This window comes from Gallinula chloropus (genome assembly GCF_964237585.1).
Source record: "Gallinula chloropus genome assembly, chromosome: 16".
NCBI classification, from domain to species: Eukaryota; Metazoa; Chordata; class Aves; order Gruiformes; family Rallidae; genus Gallinula; species Gallinula chloropus.
Window position 1 is genome coordinate 393,112 of NC_140101.1, and position 17,258 is coordinate 410,369.

Below are 17,258 nucleotides of genomic sequence, written 5' to 3' on the forward strand. Positions count from 1 at the left end.
GCGGGATGCCGGGACCCGCCTTGCACCGCGGTGGGTCTGACCCCTGGCCAGAAGTGGGGCAGGCTCTGAGCCCTGTCCCATCCCCAGCTGATGCCCCTTGTGCCAGCACAATGCAGCCACCAGACCCAACCTGCTGCCAGGAGCAGGGGGCTGGGGGGAGGCAGAGCTGTGTGCAGGCAGCCCCTCGGGAGGGGGAGGGGTGAAGGGGATGTCCCCAAGGGTGACCGTGTGGGTCGCAAAGGGCAGATGGTGCCTGCAGGGTGGGAATGGACGTCAGCATCACCGTTGTGCAGGACATCCCTTCCCCAGCAGCGGTGATCAGCAGGCAACGTGGTACCCACGGGCTCAGCCCCATGCGTGGGGCCGTCCTGCCCTGGATGCTCCCTGTCAGTCGGGAGGGAGCACAGGCACAAGGGGAGATGGGGCATGTCCCCCACGTGGGTTTCGTGCAGCCTTTCCCCCAGGACCCACACTGCAGGGAGAGCGATGCCACGGCACGCGATGCCCCAGACCCTGCCTGGCTGACGCCTGCCAGAGCCGGCGGGTTTCCACGCCCCGGCACGGCACTGCCACGCTCGCTGGCTGTGGGGGGGCCGGTGCCAGCCGCCCCCTGCCCATCCCCGTCCCTGGCTCACCCCGAGGGGCTGCAGGTGGCTGCCGGCAGTGCCCCCAGCCCCGCTCGGGCGCTGCTGCCGCCTGGCTGCGCCCCCCGAGGGCTGCGCCGGGGCAGCCTTCCCGTCCTACCGGTCCCCCCGGCTGGAGGGCTGCGGCGGGGCTGCGGCCGGGGAGCCCGGGCGCTGCCTGGGTGCGGCTCGTTACCTGCACGGCAGGAATTAGCCGGGACCGGGCGCCAACCTTGCTCCCTCCGCCCCACCGCCGCACCTTAAATCCCACCCCCCCCCGCACCTGGGGCCCAGACCCGGCTGCCCAGGGCACCATGGAGCTGCTGCCCGGTTGCTTCCTCCTCCTCTTCCTCCTCCTCCCGGCTCTGCTCCCGCTGGCCGCGCGGCCCGGCCCAGCCCCGCTGGCGGCCGGCAGAGAGAAGCCAGGGCCAGGTGAGTGCGCCCAGCGCCGGGGATGCTCCGGGAGCCTCTGCCTCCCGCTGCTCCCTGTGCGGGGCACGGCGCTGCGGGTGACCCGCGTCCAGCGCCGCAGCCCTTCCCCAGCTGCTGTGTCGCACAGGGAAGCCCGGGTACTGCTACCACATCGCGGAGGTGGAGGACCCGCTGGATGAGGACTGCGGTGCCTGCCGCAGGGACGCCTCCTGCTCCCGCTGCACCGGTGACTCCGCCTGCCCCGGCGACACCAAGTGCTGCCCCAGCAAGTGCGGCTACACGTGCCAGGAGCCAGTGCTGGGTGAGGGCTGGGTGCTGTGGTGGTGGGGGCTCTGCAGGGGTGGGCGACAGGAGGGGTGAGCCGGGGAAACGGGGAAGGGGGTTCCCTGGGGTGCCCCCGAGCTCCTGCTGGGTCCTAGAGTCCATCAGGGCACCACGCTGCGTGGTGGGGGAGCACCTGGGCTGCTGGTGCAGGGGTCTGAGCACGGAGCTGGGTGCTGGTGGGAAGGGCTCGGCGGTGAGAGGGCACCAGAGCCGTGCGGGCTTCTCTGAGGGCCCTGGGAGCACCAAGCCTGGCAGCATCCCAGCCCCGAACCCAGCTCAGCCTGTCCCCCTTGGGCCGCTCAGATTTCTGCCTCCTGCCCTCTGTCTGTGGGAGCTGCAAGGCGCTCTTCCGACGCTTCTTCTTCAACGCCACCAGCCAGCGGTGCCAGGAGTTCATCTACGGCGGCTGCGGCGGCAACAGGAACAACTTCGAGACGGAGGGCGAGTGCTTCCAGGCCTGCTCACACGTGGGCCACTAGCCACGAGCCGTGGCTGGCGCCTGCTCCTGTCCTGGAGGTACCTGGCCCAGCTCCTGACCCCTCGTCTCTCAGTACCAGGAGCCCCACGGCACCAGCCCGGGGGCCGCGGTGGCCTCTGCACGGCCCCTGCCCGGTGGAAGATGCTGCTGCCACCGGCCACATCCCTGTCCCCACAGGGAGCCGTTGCCCACGGTGGCCACAGGTGCTGCTGCTGGAGGTGGCCGTGCCAGGGGCTGTGCTCTGCCAGGGGATGCTCCCCAGCGCGAGGGCAGGGACGTGCCCCCCGAGCAGTGCAGCTGCCCACACCCGTGCCGTGGTGCCAGGCCAGAGGAGCCTGGCACCTCCCTGGGGCTGTGACACTTCAATACAAGGACAGGTCCTTGGATGAGCACGTCTGGGTCTTGTCCTTCCTGCCCACCTGGGCAGGAACAGGCAGTGCCCGTCCCTCTGGGCCACTGTCCCTTGCTGGGACTCCAGAGTGCCTTCAGGACCACTGAAAGGTGGTCCCAGGGCTCACCTCAGCCACCACCCTGCAGCTGCCATAGCCTCTGGATGGGCCCCAGCTCTGTCCCCAGGCTGCTGATGTGACAGGCTGGGAGCTTGTGTGGCATAACGGAGGAGAAACAGCCCCCACCTCGATGGATGCTCAGGGTAGTGCCTGCCCCACAGCCTGCCCCTGCCCTGTGGTCTGTGTCTGCACCACTCCAATGGCCCCGTGGCACCGACCCCGGCGTGGGCTGACCCCTGGCCCCAGCCCCGGGGGGCCCAGCCCTTCCTCTGCACGTCGGGGCGATGCTGGGGCTGCTCCAGGGGCACAAGGGGCTGTTGCAGGGCCTGCTGGGGCCAGCCTTGCGCTGCTGAGACTCTGGGGTGTCTGGAGGTGTCTATGTACAGGCTTTATTGCTGGAGGTGGTGGGGAGGGGACAGGCCAGCTGGGGCCCATGACCACCCCATGTCCCCTCATAAAGGCATCTTCTTGCCTTGGAGCTGCTTCTCTCCAGTCACACAGAGTCTGAAAGGGAGGATGTGCTTTTAGGGAGCCCCGTGGCTGCAGGAACAAGGAACCAGTGGCCACAGTTGCAGCCAAGCACAGGCAGCTCTGGTGTCTTCCTGCTCATGGTCCCTTCTGGTCCCCTCACCCCAAAAGTGCACCTCTGCCAGGAGCAGAGTGGTGGGGCAGCAGCAGGAGATGCTGAGCCAGGAGCATGATGAGGGCTGTACCCTTCATGCAGGTCCCTTCATGCTGGCACCCTGCATACCCCAGTGCCGGCCCCGGCTCGGTGGCACCGGGCCCCTCTTACCGTCAGGCACCCGCATGCAGACGTGGCCACAGCCGTTGCTGCAGCACTTGTGGCCCCAGGGACACTCCTCATCGAGGCTGCAGAGGTCCAGGCACGTCCCCCGGCCCTTGGGGACAGGGCACGCTCCCTCTCTGCCTGCGAGGCACAACACCCTGCAGTGGGGCACCCAACTAGGGGCCGCCCCACAGCTCCTGGGCAACACCTGGGTCCTGTGTGAGCTGCCTCTCACCTCCGGGGATGTCCGTGCAGACGCGGCTGCAGCCGGTGCGGGTGCAGCGCTGTCCCCAGGGGCACTGGGAGCTGGCCTGGCACTCCTGCCGGCACTGCTGGGCACCGCGCCGCGGCACAACCGCGGCATCGCGCTCTGTGGGCAGGAGAGGACAGTCAGGTGGCAGCTCTGAGCTGAGGCCAGGCGTGCTCACCACTGGCACCGAAAGAGGAAATAAGGATGGGGACCAGTGGCATCCCTGAAGCCAGCTGGGGCAGGACCCTGTGGGCACAGACACCCAGGCAGCCCCTGGCATGGGGCTCCAGCGTGGTAACGGCACGGGGTGCTCAGTGGGGAGGGAGAGCCAGGATGCGCTGTGGGGTTGGTGCTGGGGGCACCCAGGGCTCTGTCCCCACTGGGCTCAGCCTGGGGATGGGGGGACACTCACGCCCTGGGCAGGGGGCTGACCTTGCAGAGAGGCTGGCATACAGACGTGGCCGCAGCCGTTGCTGCAGCACTTGTGGCCCCAAGGACACTCCTCATCGAAACTGCAGAGGTCCAGACACGTCCCGGCCTCCTTGGGGATGGGGCACACTCCCATTCTGCCTGCAAGGCAAGCACCCAGCTGGGGGGCAGCCGGCTGGGAGCACCCCCCCGTGGGGCACCCCGGGTCAGCCCCACACGGCTCCCAGGGGGCCTGGCTGGCTCTCACCACCAGGGATGTCCATGCAGACGTGGCCACAGCCGATGCTCGTGCACCTCTGTCCCTGGGGACACTGCGAGTCGGCCTCACACTCCTCTGCACACCGGCTGCCGTCCCGGCTCTCTGCGGGGGCACAGCGACCCCCTGTCACCCGCCTGCCCTGGGGGGCTGGCAGCCGGCTGTCCCGGGGCCAGGCTGCTGGGGCTACCTCTGGGCACGGCCACGCAGGCCCAGCCGCAGCCGCCGTCGCAGCACTTCTCCTCTCGCCCGCAGACGCTGTCGTCCAGGCACCGGTTCCCGTGTCTGTGACGGGGGTCCCAGCACGGCTGTGCCCGGGGGCACTCCCCGGGGTGCTCTGCAGGAGGAGGGGACCCAAGTGAGGCCCGTGGGGTCCCCGGGTGTCCCGGCCCCGCTCGCACAGCAGTGCCCTGCGCTCACCTACGGCGGGGCGGGCGCAGCGCATGGCGCAGCCGGAGAAGCAGCACTTCTCCCACCGGGGACAGTCCCTGTCGTGGGTGCAGGAGTCCACCTCTGTGCACAGCTCCGGCCTCGGCTGTGGCCTCAACTTGGGGCACTCACCAGGTTTGTCTGGGAGGGGTGGGAAGGGGCAGCAGGGGTCTGCACCCCCCATCCCGTGCACCCCCCTTCCAAGAGCCTCAGGGTGCCGTGATGGCCGTTCCCTAGGGGGTCTGGGTGCCTGCCCTGCAGCAGCACTGCCCCACATCCTGCATGCCAGGCGCTGCGTGGCACCACCCTCCCAGTGACTGTCCCCTCACCTGGTTCAGGGGCTGAGCACACATGGCCACATCTGCTGCCGCAGCACTTCTCAGCCCCTGGGCACTGCCAGTCCCCGGCGCAGGCGGTGCCGCACGGGGCTGCGGTGGGCAGCACCTCCTCGGACACAGGGCAGATGCCTGGCTTCTCTGGGGGGAAGGACACAGCAGGGCTGGGGCTGTGGGGGTGACCCAGACCTGCAGCCTCCCGAGCTGGGTGGGACCCCCTGCTCACTGCTTCCCTGCCCGGCACCGGGCTGAGCAGCTCGCACCTTGGGATGGGGACAGGCAGACGTAGTCACAGCCGTGCAGGCAGCACTTCTCCTTGCCGGGACACTCAGCATCGTGCCTGCACCGGGCTCTGCAGTCGTAGCTGGGGAACAGCCCAGCGCGGGCTGGGCAGAAACCAGCCTTCCCTGTGGGACGTGGAGCGGGGTGGCTGCAGTGCCCCCCAGCCTGGCTGTACAGACCCACCCTGAGACCCCACCCCCATGCAGCCCTGCAGCCCCTCAGCACCACGGCCCCCTCGGCACCGCAGCCCCGGATGCCCCAGGCACTGCAGCACAGCTCTGCCCCATGGCATCGCTGCAGCATCTCCTGCCACGGGAAGCACGAGGCTGGCACCAGGCCTCTGCCCATCCCCGTGGCAGCTCCTCTCCCCGTGCTGCTCTGCAACTCAGGCAGTGAAGGGGCTGCGGCAGTGTCTGCCCCATGTGTGCCAAGGGGTCCCAGCCACGGCATGGGACAGCTTGGTACCGGGGTCCTCCAGCAGACAGGGTGCAGGTCCCCAGGGGTCCCAGTCTGGGCAGGTCCCTGCAGTCTTTGCATTCTGCTTCAGCTCCTGGAAGCGTGTCCATGGGGACCAGGGCTGGCAGAGCTGCTGAAGCTCCAGGGCAGCTCCTGCCCCCTCACCTTGGCCATGCGTGTGGCAGTCCTGGCTGCACCGCTGGTGACAGCACACCTGGGATGGGGGACAGTCCTGGTCCTGGCGGCACCTCTGCTGGGGGTGTGGCTGTGGGGTGGTTGGGGTAGGGCTGGTGTCCTCTGCATCACGGAGCAGGGCCCAGGCAGCGGTACCGGCAGGGAGGAGGCGAGATGAGAACAGTGGCCATCCCTTCCATCCCTTCCCTGCTCCAGTGCCCACCCAGGAGCTGCATGGTGGGTCCTCACCCCAGCCCCTCTCTGCCTATGGTGAGTAATGCCCCAGTGGCCCCACAGCTCCAAGCATGTGCCCACCCATGTGTAGGTCTGTGTGGTGCTGCTGGAGGGCCAAAGCCACAGCCCCACCCGCAGCAGCTGCAGGAGGCCCTGGCACGGGGGCAGGGGTGGCACTGGCCCCCGGCACAGCCAGGCTCACCATGCAGCGGGGCCAGGCAGCCGAGCCCACAGGGGAGGGGGCAGCACTTGGCGCTGGCGGGGCAGTCGGTGTCCTGGGTGCAGGGGGCCTGGCACGGCCTGTCAGTGTCCGGGGGGGGGCTGGCGGGGCAGGCACCGGGTTTCGCTGGGGACAGCAGCGAGGGGTTGGGGACAGGCAGGGGCTCCTGCCAGCCCCGACAGAGCCTGCTGCAGCAAGCCTGGGCCGAGGGGTCCCCACTGTGCCCCAGCTTGGCTCCCGAGCCGCGGCACGGCCTCCGGTGCCCCCTCACCGGGCGGGGCTGGGGACAGGCACTGGTGCCCACAGCTGCTCCGGCAGCACTTCTGCACATCTGGGCAGTCGCTGTCACGCCGGCACCGCGCCCGGCACGGCCCGGGCTGTGCCACAGGGCACTGCCCAGGCTTGGGTAGGTCTGGTGGGGAAGAGAAAGGGTGAAACTTCAGCATCCCCCACCCAGCCCACCCAGGGCTCCCGGGCCCCTCGCTGTGGCCCACACGTGCCCAGCGCCCACGTCCCAGCCTCGTGAGCTGCGGGGCGGGGGCAGGGGCACGCGGGGGCTGCGGGGGCTGTGGCAGTTGGGGGTGGCACATGTCTACAGCACGGGGGGGCCATGAGGCTGCTCCTCCCGACCTCACCCTGCACCGGCTCCAGGCAGGCCAGGCCACAGCCCAGCTGGCAGCACTTCTGCGCTCCCAGGCAGTCCTTGTCCTCCAGGCAGGGGAAGGAGCAGGGGTCCAACAGCCCCTCGGGGGCTGCTGCTGGGCAGGCACCGGGTTTCTCTGCAAAGCACAGGGCCGGGAGGTGAGGCTGCACCAGGGGTGTCCCACCAGGAAGGAACCCCACCCAGGCTGGATCCCACTGCCCACCCTTACCAGCCCCCCTGCCCGCCCCTTGCCGGACCCCTCTGTGCACCCCCCCCCAGCCTCAGCAGCGCAGGGGGAGCTGCTCAGCGGCAACTGGGACAGCACTGGGACAGCACTGGGACAGGGACGGGGGCAAAGGCTGCCCCAGGACAGAGGCGGTTAGGGTGGCCATGCCGCGGTGCCGTACCCTCAGCCGGGGGGGTGCAGCGCAGCCGGCAGTCCCGGGGGCAGCACTTGTGCCAGCCAAGGCAGCTGGAGTCGTTGGCGCAGAGGGGGGGCTGCAGGCGCAGGCAGCGGGTGAAGTCCCGCGGGCACCTCCCCGGCTTCCCGGGCTCCCCTGCAGCGGGACGGCAGCGTCAGGGCAGCGCTGGGCCGCAGGGCTCCCTGCCCTCCCTAACCCTGGGGAGCAGTGCCTGGGTCCCCCCGGGGAGAAACGGGACTGGGGAGGGGAGGGTCCTGTCAGGAGCTCAGCCTTTTGGGGTGCTGGGCCAGGGGCCTGGGTCCTGCTGATGCTCCCTCACCGGCACAGCGGTGCCCAGACGAGGGCAATGCCTGGGGCTGCTGGGCAGAGCCTGGGGTGGGGGCAGGAGAGGGGCTGGTGGGCGCAGGGCTGGAGCCTCCCCTGCAGCACTGCCCCAGGGCTGCTGTACCCCCACACCAAGACCCGCACGGCACGGCACGGCACGGCGCAGCATGGCCTGGCACAGGGAGATACCAGCACCGAGCCAGCACCAGCTGGAGGTCAGGATCCATCCCTGAGCAGCCTGCTGCCCCGTGCATCTTCACGCCTTGCCGCTGCCTCCTCCTCCTCTTCCTCCTCCTCCTCCTGGCACCTTGTGCTCATCTCAGCCACGCTGGGAAGATCAGGACAACCCCTGCCTTTGGCACAGGCGTGGGCGAGCTCCAGCTGGCACCTGTGCCCAGCTCCTGCCCACCAGCCGGGAGATGCCGGGGGAGCAGCAGCTTCTGCAAACACCCCCGGCTGGCCCCTGGCAGGGCCGAGCTGTTTGGGCTGCAAACAGAGACGCTGCCGGGAGGTTTCACTCCAAACAGCAGCTGCTGGGTTTAAACAAAGGAGCCCGGCCCCGGGGGTGGGCAGAGCAGCACCACAGCTGGGCACACCGCCCCCGGCATCTCCCCCTCGGCGGGGAGGGACCTGTGTCCAGGCAGCAGCACCCACAGCCTGGACACCTCTGCTGGGGTTTGGGTCCCTCTGTGTGGTCGGGGAACACACGCAGGGGTGGGGAAGGGGTGGGAGGTGTGAGGGGCAGAGCCTGGACACTGCTGCAGGGCTGTGGGTGCAGGGTCAGTGCAGCCCCAGCCCTCTGCCACGCAGAGCCCCCCTCAGCGCCAGCCCAGGCGCTGGGCTCTGGCACAGGCGTCCCAAACCCAGGTCTGTCTGTGCCATTCCGGGGTGCCCAGGGAGGCTGAGAGGGTCCGTGCTGCATGCAGCACCCCTGGGTGCTGCCAGCTGCTGTGCACAGGGTGCAGGGGTGCCCGTGGGGATGCAGGGGATGCACACCTACCTGTGCAGCCTGGGGGGGAGCAGGGTCCCCAAGGCACAGGCGCTGCAGCCAGCGGGGACACACACAGCTCCCCACCGGCGTGTGCCAGGCAGGGACAGAGGGGACATGGTGGGGGCCCAGGCGGGCTGGGGTGCAAGGGCCTAGGGCCAGGATGCCAGTCCCTGGCTGCTGCCAGGTTTGCCTGCCAGTACTCACCGCCTTCCTCCTCTGACGTGGTGCCCAGCTCTGCCCTGAGGATGAGGACTCCCAGGAGGAAGAGAACCCCCAGCCCCCTGGTGCTGCCACGGGTGCTGTGCATGTCCGGAGCTGAGCGGGGGCCGGTGTAAAGTCTGCCAGGGGTGCCAAGGGTGGCAGGGCAGCTGAAGCCGGGTGCTGGCTGTGGCAGGCTGGCTGAGCTGTGGGCAGGAGGGGCAGGAGGGGCAGGAGGAGGGGCAGTTCCCAGAACCCACCGGCGCCCTGCCAGCCATCCTGCTTATCTCTGTCCCAGTGCTGTAGGTCAGAGTGACCCGCAGGTCTGGGGAGGGCAGGTGGGGTCAGGTGGCTGCTGTCCCCTGTGGCACACAGCCAGGGCCCTGCTGCAGCCAGGGGACCCCCTCCTCAGGTGTCCCTCCGGGCCCGCCTGCCGCTTGCTTCCTCTGGGGTGGGGGCCATGGGCAGACCCCACATCTTGGCCCTGGTGTGGGAGCAGCCAGAGGGGCTCTGCCACCTCGGTGCCAGTCTGCAGCCATGGCTCAGCTCAGCCAGGCATTGCCAGCGAGCACAGGAGAGGTGGGAGAGGGGTCCTCAGCCAGTGTCCCAGCACAGTGACGGGCTGGGCTGGGGGCTGAGCAGGTCCTGCCGTGGCCCCTGGCACGTGGGTGCTGCTCCCTGTCCCCTTCCCCGTCTGGGTGCTTCATCTACCCTGACCTGGGGCTGCTTTTCCAACCAGGTCTTCACACTTTGGGATGCAAATGAGCCCTTCCTTGGTGCAAGGAATCCGAGGGAACTGGTTTCTGCGCCCCAGTCCCTGATTGCTGAGGGGACAATGGTGCAGCCCTGAGACCTGGCGGGGTGGTCACAGCCCAGTGATGGTGGCTGGAGGGCACCCGCATGGAAAGAGGAGCCTCTCCCTGCCCCAGGGCAGCGTTTGCCTCCAGGACCAGCTGCCGGGCACCTGCCTGCACCTCCCTGCCTGTTCCCTCCTGGGAACCCACAGCAGAGCACAGGACAGTGACCCAGTGCTGATGTGCTGCTTTATTCTGGTTCAGGATGTGAAGCAGCCGGGGCCAACAGGGGTGCAGGGCTTTGCCCCCCAGCAGCCAGAGCTGATGTGGGGCAGTGCGGGCACCACGCAGCCCTCAACGGGCTGGGACTGCCAGAGAGCCTGGCCAGGATCCACCAGAGCCATGGTGGAGCCATGGTGCTGGCAGTGCAGAGGTCCAGGGCAGGGATGGGTGCAGGGGGTGGTGGGCAGCAGCACCTCTGTGCTCACACACAGGGTGTGATGGCAGGGGAGGGGGGAGTGGTCCTGAAATGGCAGCTTCTGAGGCAGCCCTTCCCAGACTAGGCTGTGCCTGGAAGAGACAGATGAGTGCAGGGTGTGGGTGCTCCCACGCCATGGGAAGGGGGACCCTGGGATGCCCCCCACCTGGGCTGGACCCGCTGCAGGGGTGAGACCTGCTCAGTGCCCTGGGCTGCTGGGACCCAGGAGGTGGCAGGCTGGGGGGGACCTTACCCCTCAGTGGGGGGACGCATGCCTGGCCGCAGCCCTGCAGGCAGCACTTCTGGCCGGGGGGGCAATCCTTGTCCTGGAGGCACAGGAAGAGGCACTCAGCTGCCCCGTCGCCATCAGATGCAGGGGGACAGAGCCCTGGCCGTGCTGGCACAGGTAGAGAGAGGGATGGGTGAGGGTCTCACCTCCTATGGGCAAGGCACCCCTCCAGGGCTGGGGAGCTGCCCTGCCCTCAGGGGGTGAGCCCCTCACCTGGCTCCTGCCCCCTGGGGACAGCAGATGGGTCCCTGCACCCCTGATACCTGGCAGGGATGGTCACGGCGAGGGGCAGCCCCTGGGGAGGGCAGGTGCAGCCAAGGAAGTGCCAGCCCTGGCTGGTGGGCTCAGCCTGGGACAGGGCAGGGAGGGGGTCTGGGGGGTCTCAGCCCCACAGGGGGCAGGTGGCTTTACCATCCATGGGCAGTTTGCAGATGTGGCCGCAGCCAGTGGTGCAGCATTTGGTAGCCCCAGGGCAGTCGTCGTCGGTGTCACACAGCTCCAGGCAGGGTCCCAGGGAGCCCCGCAGCACCATGGGGCATGTGCCAGGCTTTGCGGTGGCATGGTGGCTCCCTGGTGACAATAGTGACCACGGCCATGCCAGGACCCTGCTTTCTGCATCCCCACTCCAGGCATGGCCTCAGACTCCATCCTGCCCCCATCCTGCTCCCCGACCTCCCTGAGCCCGGTGCTGCCCTCAGCCACCAGCCTCATGCCCACACCAGTCTGTCCCAGTGAGACCAGCCACAGCTGCACGTGGGATTCCAGCTGGTAGCTGCAGTGGGGATGGATAACCCTGGCCACAGTCCCTGCTGGCACTCAGCCAGAGCGGGATGCAGGATGGAGGTGCAGGATGGGGTGCACGTGGGGTGCAGCCACTCATCTGCTTGGGGCCATGGCCCACCCATCACAGAGGAGCTGGGCATGGTGGTCCTTTCCTGCAGGACCCCGAGGGCCTCCTCCTGCCTGGGAGCTCTTGAAGGGACCTGAGTGGGTGGGTGACCCCACGAGCACTCACTCCCCAGGGCCTGGAGAGCTGCCACTGGCTGTGCACTTGGCCGGGCACACAGTGGGTTTTGGGGAGGAGGAGGAGGACCCGTGCGGGCACCCACATGGATGCGCAGAGGATGCAGGCGGCTGCGGGGCAGCTGCGGGCAGTGCCTGGGCTGTGGGTCCGTCGAGCCCCGGCTGTGGGGGGAGCGGAGCCCGTGGGTGCCCAGGAGGAAGGATGTCGGGGCTGTACCTGTCTGGGGGGGAGCGCAGGCCAACCCGCAGCCGGAGAAACAGCACTTGCGGTGCCCGGGGCAGTCGCGGTCGTCGGCGCAGCGGTTGGGACAGGCAGCGCTGCTCCGGGCGCGCTGCCTGGGGCACACGCCGGGGTTGGCTGGGGGGGGGTCAGGGCTCGGCGTGGAGCTCACCTGGCCCCGCCTCACCCACGTCTCCCCCACAGAGAGATGGGGATGGGTGGGGGTGGCTGGGGGCTCACGGAGCTGCTCCGTGGCACCCCCTCCCCCCGCCCCGCACAGGGACCCCAGGGCACCTTACCCGGCTGGGCTGGCAGGCAGCGGGCACAGCACCCCCGGGCGCAGCACTTCTCCCCGGGGCTGCAGGCGGTGTCGTTGCGGCAGCTCGTCCCGCACCTCATCCCAGCGGCGCTCCCGGCGCGGGGACAGTATCCCGGGCTCTCTGCAGAGGGAGACGTGCCCGTGGAGCGGGGCTCCCGCCCCCCCCCCGCGACCCCCTCCATCCCGCGGGGGGTCCCTCGGGGGCAGCCGGCGGTACCTGTGGCCGGGAGGAGGCAGGTCCGGACCTGCCCGACGCGGCAGCACTTCTCGGCACCGGGGCAGCCGCGGTCCGAGAGGCAGTACAGCCTGGGGGGCCGCGGGGGGCCGCCCGCCCCCGCCGGACACTCGCCCGCCTTGCCGGGGGCGGGGGGCGCCCAGCGTCCCCGCGGGGCGCGGGGCGGCGGCGAGGTGAGCCCGGGGGCAGCGGCAGGACCCCCGGCGGCGGGCGGCAGGGCCGGGGGGCGCGGCAGGGCCGCAGCCAGCGCCGGCAGCATCAGGAGCAGGGCGAGCCTGCCCGGCATCGCGCTGCTGTCGGGGCGAGGGGGGATGTGGGTGCTGCTGGGCCCGCCGGACGCGATTTAAAGCCCGTTGGGGCAGGGCGCGGGCAGGGGTCGAGCTGCTCCTTCCCACGGCAGCACCGGACCGGGACCGTGGGAGCGCTGGGCACGAACAATCCGGCTTGGGGGGAGATCCCCGGGCAGCGCTGGGCTCCTGGCCCGCAGCTGCCGCATCCCCCGCGGCGCAGCCTTTCCAGATCACTGGTGACCCGCAGGCGGCAGGGCTGGGGGCACAGGCTGCGCCCCTGGAGCTCCCGGGCCCGCACCCCCCGACACAGAGCGGGGATGGGGTGTAGGGGAGCAGGGATGGGGTGTAGGGGAGCAGGGATGGGATGCAGGGAAACAGGGATGGGACCCAGGGGAGGGGTGTCCTGTCCCTGGTCCTCAGCACCCACTCAGTCCTGCCCAGGGAGCATCACCAGTTACCTGGCACACACGGAGCTGGAAGAGGTGCTGCCAAGAGCTCTGGTGCTGAGTCACAGTGCACAAACCTGCACCCATGCCACAGGGAGAGGGGGAAGAGGCGCCGGGCACCAGGCTGTGCTGGGCAGGGCGTGGGCCTCACCGCCCCAGGGGACAGCTGTGCTCTGCGCCCTGCCTGGGGGGAGCACAGGCTGGGGACCCTTGGAGACATGGTGCAGCCAGTGGGTGCTGGCACTCATCACGTGCAGCCCCAGCACCGGCACCAGCACCCAGCAGCAGCTGTGGGGGGCAGGATGTGTGCAGAAGCCGGCAGAGCAGCTGCCCTGGGGGAGCGCGGTGGGACAGAGAGGCAGCCCAGACCGTGGCAGGGAGAGGCTGCTTTATTGGTGAGTGTGGGGGGGCTACGGCGCACCCCAAGCAAGGGACCCCGAGGAGGAAGCTGAGGCTGAAGGCTCCCAGCCAAGGAGTGTGGCCGGGCCAGAGGCCATGGTGCAGGGCCGGGGTCTGGGCGTGTGGGACTCGTGTCGGGCAGCAGCTTCCCTGTGGCTGGTCTGGCAGGAGGCGGCTGCACCTGCAAAGGAAGCGGAAGGACGTGAGCAGGGCGGGAGTGCTGCTGCTGTGCTGCCAGTGCCACAGGACCCCCAGGGTTTCGGGGCGCCCGACTGACCTCAGTGGAGGGGTGTCACACAGGACACCTTGCCACAGCCATTCCGGCAGCACTTCTGGCTCCCGGAGCAGTTGGAGTCCGTCTTGCACTGGTTGGTGCAGACACCCAGCATGGGGATCCCTGGGTTGACGGGTGGGCAGGTGCCAGGCTTCTCTGCAAAGGCAAAGGGACACAGCCTGAGACCTGCCAGCGCCGGCGTGAGGGGCACGGCCAGCCCTGCAGCTCCCAGAGCTGTGGGCATGGCTCTGGCCCCCGGCTGCCACAGGGGAGGGACCCCTGTGCCGGCTGGCAGCTCCCCCAGCCTGTGGCTCTGCCTGTTGGTGCTCCTTCCAGCCTGACCCGATGGGGATGCGCTGGGGAGGCCACGTGGCCTGGTGGTCCCCCACAGTCCCTGTGCTCAGCCCCACACTCAGGAGTGCACGGCCAGCACAGGATGCACGACCACAGCATTGCAGCCCCACGTTCCCCACAGCTGCCACAGCCCCAGCTGTGTGCTCGGGGGGTGTGGCTCAGCCTGCACCCCGGTGGGGGACACATCCCCCTCAGGCAGCCTGCACCCCAGCTGTGCGGGGCCCCTGCCCTGCCATCCCTCTGCCTGCTGCTGCCTGCCACCGACGCTGGGCCCTTAGCTCTGCACCACGCCATCCCAGCCAGGCCAGCTCTGTCCTTGCAGGCAGCGATGGAGGTACTGGAGCCTCCAGTTCACATCCACACCTTGGCAGCTGCAGGTCCCAGACTCTGTGCCTGTCTGCCGAGGCGGCTCTCCGGCAGGACCGGCGCAGTGAGCGTACTCAGCAGGGCGGCTGTGCACCCGTGTCTGGTGCAGGGTTCAGGGTGAAGCTGTTGGGAGACTCTTCCCAGGCGTGGGGTCGGGAGGCAGGGCAGCGCCCATGTCCTGAGTGGGCAGCGAGCTCTGTGAGGGGGAGCGGGACAGGCCCCTGCCCTCTGCACTGGCCCCGGCATCACTCAGAGGTGTCTGCTCAACCCCTGTGTGGCTGGGAGGAGGAGGGGGTGAGCATGGCCCCAGCGAGCCTGGGCAGAGGGGACACCATGCCAGTAGCCTGCCTCACAGGAGCACACCCTGACCCGCTGGGCTCCCCGCTGGGCCCCCCGGTAACCGTGTTGCAGCCAGATGTGCAATGGGCGCCCAGGCCCACGGTCACCACCGCGCCTGGGAGCACCGGTGCCACCGGCTGGGACAGGCTGTTGGCTTGTGGCAGCGGGGCCGGGAGCAGGAGTGAGCGTTACCGTCGGGCTTCTGGCAGGCCATGCCGCAGGCTGCCGGGCAGCACTTGAGGGTGCTCTCGCAGTCGCCATCAGACTGGCACCCCACTGTGCAGTTCACCGCGTCCGCCGGGTCAGGGCACAAGCCGACTTTCGCTGCAAGGCAAAGGCGGGGGGCGTGGGCAGGCGCCGGGGGCTGCCGGCCCCGCCGCAGCGCAGGGGCTGCCGTCCCGAGGCAGGAGATGCTGCCACCAGTCCCGGGGCTGGGTCCAGGGATGTTGCTGAGCCCAACCGCGCTGGGTGCCGGCTGGCTCTGGGCCCTGGCCCCCACCCCAGCAGGCCCCGGGGCTGGGAGTGATGCTGGCTGCTCGCCCGGGGCGTGCCGTGCTGAGCCATGCCGAGCCGAGCCGTGCGCTCATACTCACTGGTGTCATTCTGGGCGGATGCTGGAGGCAGCTCTGCCCAGAGAGCCAGGAGCCCCGCCAGGACGAGCACGCTGCGGGCCTTGGGCATGGTGCGGGAGCCGGTGCTGCGCCTGTGGGGCCGCCCAACCGGCCTTTAAGCTCCTCTCCAGGTGGGGCTGGCAGGCGGGAGGGCTCGGCCTTCCGGGTGGCTCCCAAGGGCCGGGCAGGGCCAGGCTCCCCCTTCACGCTTGCACAACCTGAGTATCAGGTATCTGCCGCTGCTGGCTGCCGACCAGGGAGGGGGAGCCTGGAGGAGACAGGGCGGCCATGCCGAAAACTTGCCTGGCAGGAACGGCAGCCAGGCGCCGCCGGACGGGACGCAGCCCCCGTGCGCCACAGGCCGGACCCCGGCCGGCTGCGGCTGCCAGATCACCCAGAGGCCGGGACTGCGGTGGCTTCGCCGCTGGCGGCGGCCGGGATGCAGCTGGTACGGCCAGCGGGACCGCAGCGGGCACGGGTGTGCCAGGGACAGGGCACACTCCATCTCCTGGGCTGCTCACGAGCTCAGGGGGAGCCCCCTGGCCTGGGCTGCTGATGCCCAGAGGCTGACATGGAACTGCGGCTCCACTGCAGCTGCCACTGTCCTGGCTTCTGCTCCAGACACTTGTTCTCCTCCAGCTCTTGCTCCTTGACTGAAGAGCCCTCCAGGCTGCCTGTGCCTCCAGGCAGGCGCCCGCCCTGTGCCTCCCCAGCAGCCTCTGTAGCTCCTTCTCCTATGGCCCCTGCCATCCTCGCAGCCTCCAATAGCCTCCAGCAGCCGGGGACATGGCCTGGACCAGCCGGCAGCGCCGGTTGGGCGAGTAGATGTCCTGGTGTGAGCCACAGCCACACTCCAGCTTCACGCCTGGTGCTCCGGGGCATGGCTGTGCCGAGGGCCGTATGACCCCCAGACCCCCTTGAACAGCAGCTGTCCAGGATACCCCCTCCTGTGGCACACGTGCCACCTTCCCGATGGGCCGGGATGCTTCATGGTGCCTGGAACCACTGAGATGGAGCTTGTTTTGACAGACCCAGCCCAGCCAAGCAGCCCAGATCACCCAGCATGGCTGCCCTGGTCTCCTCAGCGTTTGCTGCCCCTCCGGTTCCTGTCTCCTCCACAGGCACTGTCGGCAGTGGCTTCAGCTCCTCTGGGGGTGCTGATGGGTGGGGAGCAACCCAGCGCTGTGCTGGGGGGTAGCCCCAGGACCCTGGCCCCTTTGCTTGCAGCTCCTGGTTTCAGCTCAACGTGTTGTGTTGTTTGGCTGCTGTCACAACAGGGGACCCTCTGTGCTGGTGCTGCCCGGCTGGGTTCGCAGACCAGACCCCTCTGATGGGGAGGGTCTGGGGAAACCCAGAGCATCCAGTTCCCTGGGCCCCATCCTGGGCACAGTCACAGTCTGAGCCTCTCCTGCACTCAAAGGAGAGCGAGACCTTCTTCATCTCCAGTGACGTGCCCTTGTTGATGCAGAGGTTCCAGGGGCAGCCCCAGCTCCAGGCTGGAGCATCCCACAGACCTGCAGGCACTAGGAGTGCGTGGGGCAGGGGAAGTGCTCCCTGCCCCGAGTCACGAGCTGGTGTCTGCTCTGCCCGGGTCTGTCTCCAGGTAATTTAACCCCACAGTCAACAACGTGGCGTGGAGCAGGGCTGCAGTAAATCAGTAACTGTTTGCCTTCGCCTGCGGTCCTCTCCCTGGCGTGGCTGTTTATGCAGTAACAGGAGCTGGTGCGGACGGCCCAGCCGCCTGCCCAGCCGTCACTCAACACCTCACCGACACGTGGGGACGGGACAGGCCTGGGGCAGCAGGAAGAACAGCAGGGCAGTGGTGGGGAGGGTGGCAGGGCAGCCTTCAGCCTGCGCCCTCCGCACTGAGGGGCTCAGTGGCTGGGTGCTGGGCAGCTGCTGGGGAGGCTGCCAGGACCCGGCCACGCTCGGGCTGGCTGGGATGCTCCCACCCTGCCTGTGCAGACGTGTCCCATGCAGGACAGGGCTATGGGCAACTGGGCTGGGATGGTGTCTCCAACCCCG

General features: G+C 69.4%; 2 protein-coding genes across 2 annotated transcripts; both read right to left on the minus strand.

Moving 5' to 3' along the window:
- Window positions 1-2,740: 2,740 nt before the first annotated feature.
- LOC311197678 (uncharacterized protein) lies at window positions 2,741-12,440 on the minus strand (the record flags this gene model as incomplete). The annotated part of the gene is made up of 18 exons (XM_084271467.1): window positions 2,741-2,870; window positions 3,160-3,294; window positions 3,389-3,523; window positions 3,836-3,973; window positions 4,080-4,193; window positions 4,279-4,425; window positions 4,509-4,658; window positions 4,847-4,993; window positions 5,116-5,259; window positions 5,756-5,887; window positions 6,201-6,344; window positions 6,490-6,630; window positions 6,854-6,997; window positions 8,803-8,936; window positions 10,322-10,394; window positions 11,598-11,738; window positions 11,900-12,040; window positions 12,137-12,440. 18 exons carry the CDS (start codon window positions 12,438-12,440, stop codon window positions 2,860-2,862), a joined length of 2,475 nt encoding a protein of 824 aa, XP_084127593.1. The 3' UTR covers window positions 2,741-2,859.
- A 1,127-nt stretch (window positions 12,441-13,567) lies between these two features.
- On the minus strand, window positions 13,568-15,523 carry LOC311197917 (WAP four-disulfide core domain protein 2-like; the record flags this gene model as incomplete). The annotated part of the gene is given in 6 exon segments (XM_084271761.1): window positions 13,568-13,719; window positions 14,815-14,946; window positions 15,216-15,330; window positions 15,333-15,374; window positions 15,377-15,436; window positions 15,440-15,523. Coding segments are annotated over 6 exon segments (585 nt in total).
- Between the last annotated feature and the right edge of the window lie 1,735 nt (window positions 15,524-17,258).